Here is a 14,665-nt window from a genome sequence, read left to right as displayed (position 1 = left end):
CACTTAGGTATTTAATTCATTTTGACTTTATTTCTGTTATGGTAAAGAAATTGGTCCAGGTTCATTCTTTGGCATGTGGCTTGTCCGTTTTTCCCAACATCATTTGGTGAAGAGACTGCCTTTTCCTCACTGGATACTCTTTCCTGTTTGTGGAAGATGAACTGACCGTACAGTCGTGGATTTAATTCTGGCTTTTTGGTTCTATTCCATTGAGCTATGTGGCTATTTTTTACGCCAGTACCCACCATACTGTTTGGATTACTACAGCTTTGAAATAAACTTGAAAGCTGAGATTGTGATACCTCCAGGTCCTCATTTTCAATATTGCTTTGGCCATTCAAGGTCTATTGTGGTTCTATACAACCTTTAGGATTGTTTGTCTACCTCTGTGGCAAATGCTGTTGGTATGTTGACAGGGCTTGCATTACACCTGTAGATTGCTTTGGGTAGTGTAGACACTTAAAAATATGTATTTTTCCCATCTATGAGCATTGTATGTCTTTCTCTTTCTGTCACTTTCAATTTCTTTCATAAGTGTTTTACGGTTTTCAGAGTATAGGTCTTTCAACATTTGGACCCTGTTAAAGAAATTGTGCTTTATATACACAATGGAGTACTATGTGGAAATGAGAAAGAATGACATATGGCCCTTTGTAGCAACATGGATGGAACTGGAGAGTGTTATGCTAAGTGAAATAACCATACAGAGAAAGACAGATAACATACGGTTTCACTATTATGTGGATCCTGAGAAACTTAACAGAAACCCATGGGGGAAGGGAAGGGAAAAAAAAGAGGTTAGAGTGGAAGATAGCCAACTCATAAGAGACTCTTAAAAACTGAGAACAAACTGAGCATCGATGGGGGTGGGAGGGAAGGGAGGGTGGGTGATGAGTATTGAGGTGGGTACCTTTTGGGATGAGCACTGCGTGTTGGATGGAAACCAATATGACAACAAACTTCATATATTGAAAAAAAAAAAAACTTTAAGTTCTCTATTTTGCCTCCACCTCTCCTAACCTGTGAAATCTCCAGGAAAGACCCAGTCTCAGTTTCCATAACCAAGTGTGACAGGCAGGGAATTCTCTGAAATGGTTGAAAATTATATCTATAAACGTTACCAGAATGACTTCTCACCTCACATCTGTCAGAATGGCTCAGTTTCAACACACAGGAAACAACAAGGGTTGCTTAGGGTGTGGAAAAAAAAAAAACCCGTGTGCACTGGTCATGGGATGTAAATTGGTATCGCCACAATGAAAGCCAGTAAGGAAGGGCCTCAACAAATTAAAAGTACAAATACCAAAGGATCCAGTAATTCCACTACTGGGTATTTATTTACCCAAGGGAAATGGAAATACTAATTTGAAAAGATATATGCACCCCTATCTTTATTATAGCATTATTTACAATAGGCAAGATATGGAAGCAACCCAAGTGTCCACCAACACATGAAAAGACCACACACACACACACACACACACACACACATACACACACACACAATGGAATATTATGCCGCTATAAAACAGAATGAGATCATGCCATCTGAAATATCATGGATATACATAGACGGTAGGAGGCTAAGTGAAATAAGTCAGACAGAGAAAGACAAATCCTATATGGTTTCATTTCTGTGTAGAATCTAAAAAGGGGAACAAATTAACAAACAGAGAAAAAGCAGAAACACACCCATAAATGCAGAGATTTGACTCTTGCCAGAAGGGAGGGGAGGTGGGGGGATGGACAAAATGGGGGAAGGGGAGAGGGAAGTTCAGGGTTCCAGTTATAGAATGAATAAATCACAAGGCTCAAAGGTACAGCATAGGGAATCTAGTCAGTGGTATCGTAATAGCATCATACATTAACAGATGGGAGCTACGCTTATGGCGAGCATGATGGAACATCCAGAGTTGTTGCATCACATATTACATTGTGTGTCACGTAGACCTCCGTTTAAGTAAATATATCCAAGTTAAGGTTTCTATGTTATGAGTGGTAGTACTAATTAGAGATTAAAAGATGAAAAGTTCCCAAGGCCAACTTTGTTCCTACACTGGTCTTGCCTTATTTAGGTCCATAATAACTAGCAAGACCTTCCAAGCCTTCAGGGGCATTCAGCTACCCAAGGAGAGAGACTGCGATCAAAATGGTCCTGGTAGTTGTGCCTCTATTTCTTTATACACTGCCTGAATATTTTTTTCCCTATGAGCTCCCACTCCTACATCACTCTTCAGCACGGTTCTGTGGCATTCCCCAACCTTTCAATCTTTAGCCTATGAAGGCACAGACTCCTACAAGGATGGGCTTAAATGACCGAGGGTAGGAGCCATGTCCTGCTCCTGGAGAATAAGATAATTGGGAGTCTCAGTCATCCACACAGTCACCTCAACATAGGCATGTTATCACCGATCCAGATGAAGCTCCCTTACTGGTTTGACAAGTCAATCCTAGCCCTCCCCAGCCCTACAGGTACATGGGAAGGGCATCACAGATTTAGGAAAAGAGGTGGAGTGAGGAGACAGCTTGCCTTGGGCCATAAATCTCTGTAGTTCAGAATCTCCACCCCCCACCCCCAATTCCTTCAGAGGATCTAAGCCATCCTCCCTCAGTTGGGGTCGAAGTATGGGATATCATATTTCTATTTGCTGTAAACAGACTCTTCCCAGCAGCTTAAATGATTTTTAATCTCTCTCATCAGAAAATCTGAGGTATGCTCGCACCTTTAATGAAACCAACACACACAAAAGCAGAAACCTGGTCAGGACACTCTTGAACACTCTATTTGAATATGCCATTCTAAACATCTCCCCTAATCCTAGGTCCTTCATTCCTGTCATTCACCTTTATCTCACTTGGCATGAACCCCCATATTCTGACATCTTTTCTAAAACTCTTATTCCTATCCAACTCAGTGTTGTTCATATTGAAACCTGGTCTCCTCTGCTAATTCGATTCTTACCCTCCGTCATTGTATTCATTGGACCCACTTCCCAGCTTTCTATTATTAAAACATTTGCCTGCAAGATGAAGACAAAAAAACAAAGAAAGAAAGGAAGTAAAGAAAAAAGAAAAGAACCCAAATTTAAATCTCATTTCTGTCACTTATCATATCCAACTAGGTCACTCCAATCTCTTTTGAGTTTCAAATTCTCCATGGGTACAACCATTGGACAAGGAGGTTAAACATAGGTTGAAGTACCAGAGGGTATTGTGATGAATTAATCTCTGAGGTTCACTAAATCTTGAGATTCTAAGTGCTTTTGATTTGGCCTCTGGAAAAATGGAGAGACCTTAGCTGGCACAATTGGAAAAATTAATGGAAAAAATACCAATAAAACCAGAGAAGAAAGTAAAAGGGCAAAAATACAGTATAGAAAAATCATGGGGAAAAATCTCCAAAAAAAGAAAAAGCTTCCTAGAACTGGTTAAGCATACTAGCCCAAAGAGAAACCAGCCTGGGAACTTAGGCAACAGAGAATCATATACCAATATCCTCGAAATAGAGGCTGAATTTAATTAACTAACATGGTCTACAACTAGGTATCTTTCCTTTACAGAAAACTCATTTGTCTCAAGAAGAGGAGATATCACGACATCTAAGGATATGCCTGACTTGATCTTGCTTATTATGTAAAAGCCGTGACACCATGGCCATAGCTGACATCCACCCTAAAATCTCTGATGGTAAAAACAAGGGAATTGTACCACTGCACTAATTACTTTTGTTAGCACTACTGGTCAAATATATAAGGCCAAATGCTTGGACTTAGTTCTTAAGAAAACCCTAAATTAGAGTTCCGACATCATTAGCTTTGACATTCTGAGTTGATCTGCCCTAGGATCTGTATCTTCATCTTAGTGCTGCTGAGGAACCAGAGAATGGATGTGGAAGCTACACAAGCTGACGGGCAAACCCCTCGTTACTCATTAACTATGGAACCATGGGGCGGGTAATCAACCTCCCTGAACCACAGTTGCCAAAGTAATAAAAAGTAGGCTACAATAACACAGATACTTTGCAAAGCTATGCAATGAGTGTATAACTTAACAGATGTTGTGCATAGGATATAGTGTCTAGAGCAGGGTAGAACACTCAATAACTGCTTTTGTTCTCTGCGTTCCCTTAGGAAACACGTAATTTTCAGTTCATTCCTTTCCTTTCCTTTCCTTTAATTTTCTGTTTCATTTCATTTCATTCCTTTATACTTTGAGAGTGAGCGCACATAGAAGGAGGGAATGATATCTCAAGTAGGCTGTCAGTGCAAAACCGGACATGGGGCTTGAACTCACAAACGTGAGTTGAAATCAAGAGTCACACCCTTAACTGACTGAGCCCCCAGGTGCCCCAACAAATGTAATTTTTACAAATCCATAAAAATCCTAGCTGGATATAGAGTCTTCCTCAGCATTCTTATCTGCTCCTAAAGAAGAAAGCAAAATACATGTTAAATCAACAATTGAAAAATAGAGGAAATTACAAGTGTACGGCTTGTGATTTGTCAAAAAGTATTGCTTTGGGACCACACCTGGAAACCACACTACACTGAATGGTAATTATACCATTGGTCGGCTTAAAGCACTAAGAAATTTTACTTTCTCCTCTATATTGACCAAAGCAAGAATAGGTTTTATCGGAATTTGACACCTACAGGTGAGCTGATGTTTACAATGACCATCACTGATTGACTCTATGACACTGGAGGAAAATGGTATCATTAGGAGAATGATGATCATAAGCTGAAAATGTCAAACTGAAACGAGCATGATTTTTCTGGACCTCCACTATGAGAGGAGTTAAAAGAGAGTATGTTTACTTTGCAGTCACACGGCAGAACTTCCCCAGCCCTTCAGTAGAGATTGTTCAGATTTAGGATGTAACACCCCCTTACAAAGTGGGCTCTATAGAGCTAGAGCTCTATAGCTATTGTACTTTGCTTCATGGCCAAACCATAACGAACAGACTTTCCCTGGCCTTATTTCCAATGGCAAGGTAAGTAAGAAGGATTTGGCATTCCAGTTTGATAAAGTCCTAACCTCTTGAGACTGTCTCCTTCCATTTCTAGAGAGTCTAACTAGACCCACCGCATATCACAGAGGAGGATGATCCTAATGTGAGTGCTGTGTAGTGGTTCATGATGTCATTTTTCTCAACCCTCCCCATTAGGTGACACACATCTAGAGAAATCATGTTTTTTTCATGGAAAGCAGAGGTCATCAGATCCTCTACTGATGAGCAACTAAACAAAACAAAGGGCAAAGAATATCTTGAATGCCTACATTCAATTACCGGGAAAATTTAATGTTCTAAACATTCAAAGATATCCACTGCATGATTCTTACTATATGACACTCTGGAAAGAGCAAGACTATGGAGGTAAGGGTTGGGGTGAATGTAGGGAGAAATGGGCACAGCACAGAGGACTTTTAAGGCAGTGAAACTCTTTCACACGATACCACAAAGGTGGATTTACATCATGACACATTTGTGAAAACTCAGAATGTATAACACCAAGGCTGAACGCTAATGCAAATTAGAGACTTGGCCTGAAAATGATGAGTTAGTGTCCATATAAAATGCATCACAGTTCTCACGGTGCCTGGGTGGCTCATTTGGTTCAGCATCCAAGTCTGGATGTGAGCTCAGGTCATGATGTCACAGTTCATTGGATCAAGTCCTGCATCAGGCTCTGTGCTGACAACACAGGATACTTTCTCCCCTCTCTCTCTGCCCCTTTGCTGCTCACACACATGCATGCTCTCTCGCTAAAAATTAAACAAAGGAATTGAAAAAAATATACTACTAAAATGGACCACTGTCGTGCAAGATGTTGACAACAATGGGAGGCTAGGTGTGTACGGGAGCATGGTATGGTATATGGAGACTCTCTGTACTTTCTATTATATTTTGCTGTGAACTTAAAACTGCTGTGAAAAATAAGGCTTATTAAATGTATAAAACAACAATAATAAAAAAAACACGGTATCCATTGAAGCTACTCTTAGCATATATTAACGCATGATACAGTCACCTTAAAAATTAAGATAGAGATCAAAGTAACACAATATGGAGACTCTCTCCCATATGGAAGTATATGAAAATACATAAAGCAATACACAAAAATACAAAAGTTATTCATATACTTAGGCAAGAAAACAATTGGTGAATATGATCAAATATCTTATAACTACAAACAGGGATTTAGCACTATAGGAACAAAACCTGGGTTTTCCATATAATTAAGAAATTTTATTCTAATTTTAAATCAAAAATCATTATGTTGATCGTATCTTAGAATCATAATGAAAAGTTAGTCACATAAAAAAAGATTATAACGACCTAATATTGCCCTAGTAATTTTTGTACAAACGCCTACTTCATATGGATGATGAAACTGAAAGGCCTACCATGGTAACCATCATATTACTTGCTAGTAAAATAAAATTTGAAGACACCACGAAAAATGATGTCAGGGCTATAATTCCTATGAAGAACAGGTTTCATTCATTCAGCAGGCCAAAGATGGCTACCCTCAGAACATCCTACTTGAATGACTGGCCCTTGGTTGTTCCCTGGGATCTTGGATTTAAGGAGGGTTCCCACCATTCTCTAGCTGCTTAAAAGTGGCTCACTCTGCCTAAGTGCTGGTACAATCAATGTGCTTAAGGCCGTACACTTGATTTCCTTCTGAAAACCTGGAATTTTGGGACATGCTAAGGAGAAGATGCCTATGTGATTAGCATTTGATGAGAACTCGGGCACTGAGTATCCATAAGCCTTGTACTGGCAGACAATATTTTACTTGTGCTGTCCTAATTTGATGTTGGAGGAATTAAGCACATCCTGCTAACTCCATAGAGAAAGGATTCCTGGAAGCCTGCGCTTGGTCTTCTCTGGCCTTCACCCCATGCACCTTTTCTCTGCGCTGATTGGCCTTTCTAGCCTGTCCCCATACCAAACCACAGGCATGAGTACAACTATATGCTGAGGTCTGGGAGTTCTTCTGGTCAATAATCAAATCTGGGTGTCGTTGGGGTGCCTCTAACACAATGGCGTTATATGAAATTTTTATTATTTGGGTTGATGTGTTACACATGGTTACAGTCAGAAGGCTATGTCACAGAATATCTTTCTTAGAAACTCTTTTTCTTGGTATTTGCCTGGAAAATTCCTACATTCCTATATATCCATTTGAAGAAAGGCTTAAAAAGAATAGATGAATTCATGATGTCAGAAAGTGTGAAACAAGCAACAATCCTATTTTACTCAGAAGGAAAAAAAAGAGAATCCTGGTGGTTGCCACTATGTTCTACCATATACAATTTCCTCTCAAATATGAAAAATTAGTTAATTTTCTCCAACTAACTAGGACTTAGTTCACTTTTCTGGCAGATAGGAATCAAAAGAATTAACAGGGATTGTTCTAGAAAAAACAGAACTATCAGACCCCGTATAAAAACATACTACTGATTATAGTTTTTTGTTTGTTTGTTTCATTTCCTTAATTTCTTAGAAAACAGAGACAGGTGCAAGGTGGTATCTCAGTGTGGTTTTGATTTTTATGCCCATCTGGATGTCTTCTTTGTAGCAGTGTCTATTCATGTCTTTTGCCCATTACTTCACTAGATTACTTGTGTTCTGGGTGTTGAGTTTGATAAGTTCTTTGTAGATTTTGGAAACTAACCCTTTATCTGATATGTCATTTGCAAATACCTTCTCCCATTCTGTCGGTTGCCTTTTAGTTTTCCTGATTGTTTCCTTCACTGTGCAGAAGCTTTTATTTTGATGAAGTCCCCCTAGTTCATTTTTGCCTTTGTTTCCCTTGCTTCTGGAGACGTTTTGAATAAGAAGTTGCTGTAGGCAAGATCAAAGAGGGTTTTGCCTGCTTTCTCCTTGAGGATTTTGATGGCTTCCTGTCTTCCATTGAGGTCTTTCATCCATTTTGAGGTTATTTTTTGTGTGATGAACACCTTTTTATGTGAACATGTTTTGATTTTTCTTGGGTATATACCTATAAATACAGTTGCTAGTTCATATGGTAACTCTGTTAAATAAACCTTTTTTGTTTGTTTGTTTTTGTTTTGTTTTTTCAACCTTTTGAGGAGGGGCAGGCACCTGGGTGGCTCAGCTGGTTGAGTGGCCGGCTCTTGATTTCAGCTCAGGTCATGATCTCAGGGTTGTGGAATCGAGCCCTACATTGGGCTCTGCTCTGAGCATGGAGCCTGCTTGGGATTCTCTCCCTTCCTCTCCTCTGTTCCTCTACCCCACTTGTGCACTCTCTCTCAAATAAGTGTAGAACAATTGTTTTTCTAGTTTAACCTTTTGAGGAACTGCCAGAATGTTTCCAAAGTGGCAGCAACATTACATTTTCATCAGCAGTTTTTGAGAGTTCCCATTTTCCTGATTCTTGCCAATGTTTGTCATTATCTGTTGCTTTTATGATAGCAATTCTAGTGGCTATGAAATGGCATCTTGTGGTTTTTGGTTTGCATTTTCTTATAACTAATGATGTTGAACGTGTCTCTTTTACTTTTGAGAGAGACAGTGTAAGCAGGGGAGGGGCAGAGAGAGAGGGAGACACAGAATCTGAAAGAGGCTCCAGGCTCCCAGCTGTCAGCACAGAGCCCGATGCGGGGCTCGAACCCACGAACCGTGAGATCGTGACCTGAGCCCAAGTCAGAAGCTTAACTGACTGAGCCACCCAGGCACCCCGAACATATCCCTTTTAATGTGATTATTATCCATTTCTGTATTGTCTTTAAAGAACTAATCCATTCTTTTGCCCGTTTTTATATTGGATTGTCTTTTCATTATTGGAAGAGTTATTTAAATATCCTACATACAAATCCCTTAGCAGATACGGGATTTTCAGGTATTTTTCTCCTATTTAGTCACTTGCCTATTCACTTTCTTGATGGTAATATTTGAAGCATAGTAATTTTTAATTTTGATGAAGTGAACTTAATCTGCTTTTGCCTTTTGGTGTCATGTCTAAGAAATCAGTGTCAAATCCAGTCACAAACATATACACGTAAGCATTTTTCTAAGAGTTTTATCATTTTAGCTCTTAGATTTTAAGTAATTTTGTATATATGCTATGGGGTAGAGGTCTTATTTTATTATTTTGCATGTGGATATCCATTTGTCCCAGTACCATTTGTTACAAAGACTAGTCTTATTCCATTTAATTGTCTGGCACCCTTGTAGAAAATCAGTTCACTATAATGTGAGAGTTTATGTTTAGATGCTCAATGTCAATACATTGATCTATATGTCTGTCCTTATGCCAGTACCATATCAAATTTTATGAAAACTTTTTCCTAGTTATCTTGCAAATTACCAGTCACTTATGTAATAATAAAAAGTCAATGTAGTAGAACTTAACTTTGCTCCTATAGAGATTTTTGTTTCTTGAAGAACCCTTTCACCAGCCTATGCCTTGCTGACCCCATGACTCGATGTGAAGTCAGGCTCAAAAACATAAAATGCTCTTTCTTTAGTGTGTTCAGACTTTTATTTATTTATTTATCTATATTTATATACATTTTTAGTGCGTGCACAAGCAGGAAGAGGGGGTGTGTAGGGAGAGAAAGAGAGAGAGAGAGAGACAGGAGAGAGGAGAGAGAATTTTTAGCAGGCTTCACACTTAGTGTGGAGGCTGACAGGGGTCTTGATCCCATGACCCTGGGATCACGACCTGAGAGGTTGAGGCTCAACTGACTGAGCCACCCAGGTTCCCCGCCTGTGCAAACTTTTAGTGTCTCAGTCAGTGCTGCCCACTTTCATTTCCATCAAATCTTGGCCATAAGATCTCTTGACTCAGTCTACCGTTCACTTCATTATGTTTTATTATCTCATTATAATGCATAGACTCATCCATAGTTTTCACCATCTAGGAAGGAAAAGATTAACTTTGGGTATTCCTCTTTCCTATTAAACAATCTTGCTAACCCATCATCTTGCAATTCACAATGAGATCCTCTTCTGACCTGGTTCTTGTGTGTAACACTGGTGTTAATCCTGTTCTTGCACAGATCCTACATTCTTGGAAAACACAGTAGCCTGTTTCCCCTTCTTTCACTTAAATAGAAAGATATGCATAGCTATATTTTATAGCTCAGCGTATAATTAATGGAATAAACATTACATCATTCAAATAATACAGCTGTACAAAGTGAGGTAGTATTAAGTTGATTTATCAGAGACAAATAGTAGATTGGTAATTTGAATGACAACAAACTTTTGAAGCCTACTTGTATGATATGGAGAAGCATTGTGGGACAACACAAAGATGAAATGGTCTTACCTCCCCACACAAAGAAGGTTGGAATAAGGTAAAGGAGAATGCGCACTTAATTTAAGTAGTGCTAAAGGACAGTACATTTGTTTTGCTACTGAAAAGATGAAAAATGATTCCATGACATTCTCTTTATTTCCTCACTGAGGAAAGGAGAATGAAGATTGAGTATTCAATGGATTAAAAAATACTCAAAGCTGCCTATTTCCTTTAATTGAAATCAGATCAAAGGGCCAATTTTGGTTATCCAATTGACTCTTTCTAGTTTTTCAACTATTGTGCTTCAAATCGTATGTCTCTGTGCTTCTACCTTAACTTGAGGGGACATTCTAAAGAGGCATTCCTGCTTACTTGTAAGAATTGTTGGAATTGAAGGGAATCTTAGAAAAAGATCTTAGAGACAGGAAGAACGCAGAGGAGTAGGAGGACTATAGGCTTGCCTCATCCCACGAATACAACTAGATAACAATCAGCTCACCCTAAATACCCCAGAAATCGACCTGAAGACTGACAGAACAAACTCCACAACAAAAGGGAGAGAAGAGGCCACATCAAAGAAGGTCCTTGATGCAGAAATGTCGTCTAGAAGAGAAACAGATCCTGGCTTCTGCAGAGGGGAGGGAGTCAAGGATGTGGGTAAGGGTGAGAGAGAGGAACGCACAAGGGAACGCAGAAAGAGAACATTTCCCCATACCCACTGGCTTGGAAAACGAGGGGCTGCATTTCGTGAGTTCTTGCAACCAGCAGTGCATAAAGTCTGGAGTTTTAAAGCGCATCCGGTTTAGCTGGTTTAGTGCCCTGAGGTACGCACTGCTCTTGGACAGAGGGCAGGCTAACAACGTGGGAGCATATAGCATGGGTACAGTGGTCTGAAGAGTGCCTGGGGCACACAGTGGCGAGATTAGTTGCTCTTCTCAGAGCACGTCCCTCAGAGGCAAAGTTCAGAGAGACCTGTCTGTAGGAACAAAGCCGCTGGCTGGCACCATCTCCTTCTCCTGCCCCTCACCACAAACATAAACCCACCTGCAGGAAGCAGTGCATTGCTAACTCTGGTTACCTAACTTGCTTACACAAAACGCCACCCCCTTGCACTCTGGTGGAACTTCCTTTCTCAATCACTCTTGCTTGAGTTCCAGCACAGCTACCCCTCCCCCAGAAGACCAGGACAAATGCCTGCCCACACCACATCTCCCAACCAGAGAGTTTCCCTTGGCCTCAGTTCCAGGAGAGGTGGTGACAGGTCTCATTTCATAAGCAGACCAGAGCACACCTAGTTAAAACTCGCTATGTTCAGGCCAGGGACCAAACACTCACCAGACCAGGCAAGGAGAGCCTCTGCAGACGACTGGCCTGAAGGATAGCATAGCCAGAACACAACAGCAGAACACACGCAGCACACACTGGTGACACTCCCTGAAGTGCTAGACCCTGGGCATTACATGACGTCTTTTTCCTAAGTCCATTACTTTCGGGAGCATGTGACATAACTGGCTTCTCTAACACACAGAAGCTGGCAGATACTTAGATAAAATGAAAAGACAGAGGCATTTATCCCAAATGAAAGGACAGGATAAGGCCATGGCCAGAGACGTAAATGGGACAGATGTAAATAACACACCTAATGGAGAATTTAAAAACCATGATCATAAGGATGTTCACTGGACTTGAGGAAAGAATGGAAGACATCCAAGAGACCCTTACCACAGACAAAAAAGAGTTGAAGAATCAGAGATGAAGAGTGAAGTAAAAATGAACAACAAGCTGGAAGAAGCAGAGGAACAAATTAATGACCTAGAAGACAAAGTAATGGAACGTAGTGAAGCTGAAGAAACAAAGACGAATTATCCAATGCAAGAATAGACTTAAGGCACTCAGTGACTCCGTCAAATGTAAAAACATTCATATGATAGGAGTCCCAGAAGAAGAAGACAGAGAGAAGGGGACAGATAATTGATTTGAAGACACAATAACTGAAAAATTCCCTAATGTGGAGAAGAAAACAGACATCCAGATCCAGGAGGCACAGAGAACTACCATCAAAATCAATACCCAAGACATGTTGTAATGAAATTTGCAAAATATACTGCTAACATCTTTTTTTTTTTTAGTGTTTTGTTTTTTTTTTTTTTTTTTTTTTATTTTTTATTTCCGTGACAGAACGCAGACACAAGCAGGGGAGGGGCAGAGAGAGAGAGAGAGAGAGAGAGATTCCCAAGCACTCTCTGTGCTGTCAGTGCAGAGCCCACTGGAGGGCTTAAAGCCACAAACTGCGAGGTCACGACTTGAGCTAAGATCAAGTCATGCTTCACCGACTGAGCCACGCAGGTGCCCCACTGCTACAAATCTTAAAAGCAGCAAAACAAGTCATTCACTTCCAAGGGAAAACCCACAGGGCTAGCAGGAGATTTTTCAACAGAAACTTTGCAAGGCAGAAGGAAATGGCATGATGTATTCAAAGTGCTGAATGAGAAAAATCTGCAGCCAAATATACTCTATCCAGTAAGGCTATCATTCATAATAGAATGAGAGATGAAGAATTTCTCAAACAAAAATGGAAGGAGTGTGTGACCACTAAATCAGCCTGTAAGAAATATTATCGGGACTCTGAGTGGAAAGGAGAAATCAAAAGTGACAGTATAAAGGCAGGAAATGTAAAAGCAGTAAAAATGTATATTTCTGTAAAAAAAAATCGTCAAGGAATGCCCCCAAAAATGATATACAATATAATAGCTTATCAAATCATGGGGCGGAGAAAATAAATTAGCTCTAACTTAAGTGACCATCAGCTTAATATAGACTGCTACACGCAGAAGAGGTGATATACAAATTAATGCTTATCATATACCAAAACCCACTAATAACCATGCAAAGAAGAAAGAGAAAGAAATCCTGCTTTCAGCCCCACCCAAAGCCTCACTTCCCCTTCCCTTCTGGCAGGTGTGGCTAAGCAGGGTCCCTGTGACCATCCCTCCATGGTGTGAGGATGCCCTCTGGAGGGTCAGTCTCCTCCCACAGGGATGGAAAGGGAGGAGGAATGGGTAAAAGAACAGGGATGCTCCCTGGGGCTGAAAGTCATTCACTCATTCATTTCATTCATTCATTCATTCATTTAAGCTCCTATATGATAGGGAACTCACGGCCTAGTGGAACACGCCACAGCAAACACACTGAAGAAAGAGAAGTGGTGCTCTGCCCAGCCCACAGCAAGGAGCCTCTCTGAACAATGAACGGATGCTGAAGCCGAGAGGCAAAGGATGGGTAGTCGTTAACAAGACAGAGCCTCCATTCCCCCATCTGCAAAAGGGATTATCATGGTACCTCTATCATAGGTTGCTGTCCAGATGCAATGTTAGCTACTAATATTTTTATGGGCAGGCAGGGTGCACACGAGAGGGGCTGCAAGGCCAGAGAAACAGCAGAAGGGGAGGAGGGTCTGTGGGATTTGGGGTGGAGGAAGCTTTTGAAGGGTGACAGAGCTTCAGGGCACATAGGAAGAAGTGAGTGGAACAGACATTCAGGCAGAGGGAACAGCATAAGCAAGGGAATAGAATCTGACGTTTGAGACCCGTCTGGACCATTTCTCAGAGCTCTGTCAGGTTAATGCTTGGGATCCAGTTAGGTCATTCTGTGCAGACAGCCGAAACCAGGCCAAAGTCAAGAGGATCCAGAGCAGAAGTGACGCAGGGTCAGAGGTGCAGAGGTTCCCAGGAAGGGAGGACACCAGTCCTCCTTCCCCTCTGCCCTCCATCTCACCACGGGTTACTTATTCAGAGTGGTCTCTTGTCCTGGCCTCAGCCTGTCGGATGCCTCCCTCTCTCAGCTACAGTATGGCCTGACAGCTCTCCAAGTCTCTGGAGCCTTCTCTCCTTATTCAACCATCATTTATTAAGCACCTACTGAATGCCTGGGTGCTAAAGCTGGCATGGACCAGCTCCCACTGCGAATGGTTAAGCTGTTGGTAGCCTCAAATGAGTCTTGCTGGGAGATTTACACCATGGAAACCTGCCAACGCTGTTTATCAGGTACTTTTTCTCCCAGAGGGCCTGTTGCCAGCACACCATTGCCCCCTGCCCAAGCAAGGACACAGAAAGGCAGGCCCCTGCCTATAGGGACTCACACAAAAGGAAGACGATAGCCTACTGGAGCAGGCTGTGTAGTCTTCCAGGACGCAGGGGTGAACTGGGGGACCCATTCTGGAAAAGGGGGCATAAATCCCCACTAGAAACTGAACCAAGCTGTTCAAATAGCACTAGTGTGCCTCGTTCCCATTTTAGAGGCAATGAAACAGAGGCACAGAGAGGCAGAGTCACCAGTCCACGTTCACACAGTAAGAAGTGGCAGAGTTGAGATTTGAACCTGGGCCACTG

General features: G+C 41.2%; 1 protein-coding gene across 5 annotated transcripts in view; it reads right to left on the bottom strand.

Annotated features, from left to right (window-relative positions):
- Window positions 1-14,665, bottom strand: part of LOC132676164 (IQ motif and SEC7 domain-containing protein 1-like) — a 60,335-nt gene that overhangs the window by 41,713 nt on the left and 3,957 nt on the right. Inside the window, exons 3-5 of one of the 5 annotated variants that reach the window (XM_078441068.2) lie at window positions 13,436-13,592; window positions 9,991-10,081; window positions 9,827-9,893 (exon numbers count right to left, since the gene is read on the bottom strand). The exons of 3 other annotated variants lie outside the window; for them this stretch is intronic. In XM_078441068.2, coding sequence (XP_078297194.1) covers window positions 9,887-9,893; window positions 9,991-10,081; window positions 13,436-13,592 — 255 coding nt within the window. In that variant the 3' untranslated portion in view covers window positions 9,827-9,886. Of the gene's footprint in view, window positions 1-9,826; window positions 10,082-13,435; window positions 13,593-14,665 lie in introns of those variants that run through there. One more of the 5 variants, XM_078441067.2, reaches the window with a different exon arrangement.

The sequence above is a fragment of the Panthera onca genome, chromosome F1, assembly GCF_046562875.1.
Source record: "Panthera onca isolate mPanOnc1 chromosome F1, mPanOnc1 haplotype 2, whole genome shotgun sequence".
Taxonomy (NCBI): Eukaryota; Metazoa; Chordata; class Mammalia; order Carnivora; family Felidae; genus Panthera; species Panthera onca.
This window is presented reverse-complemented; position numbering and strand designations above follow the sequence as displayed.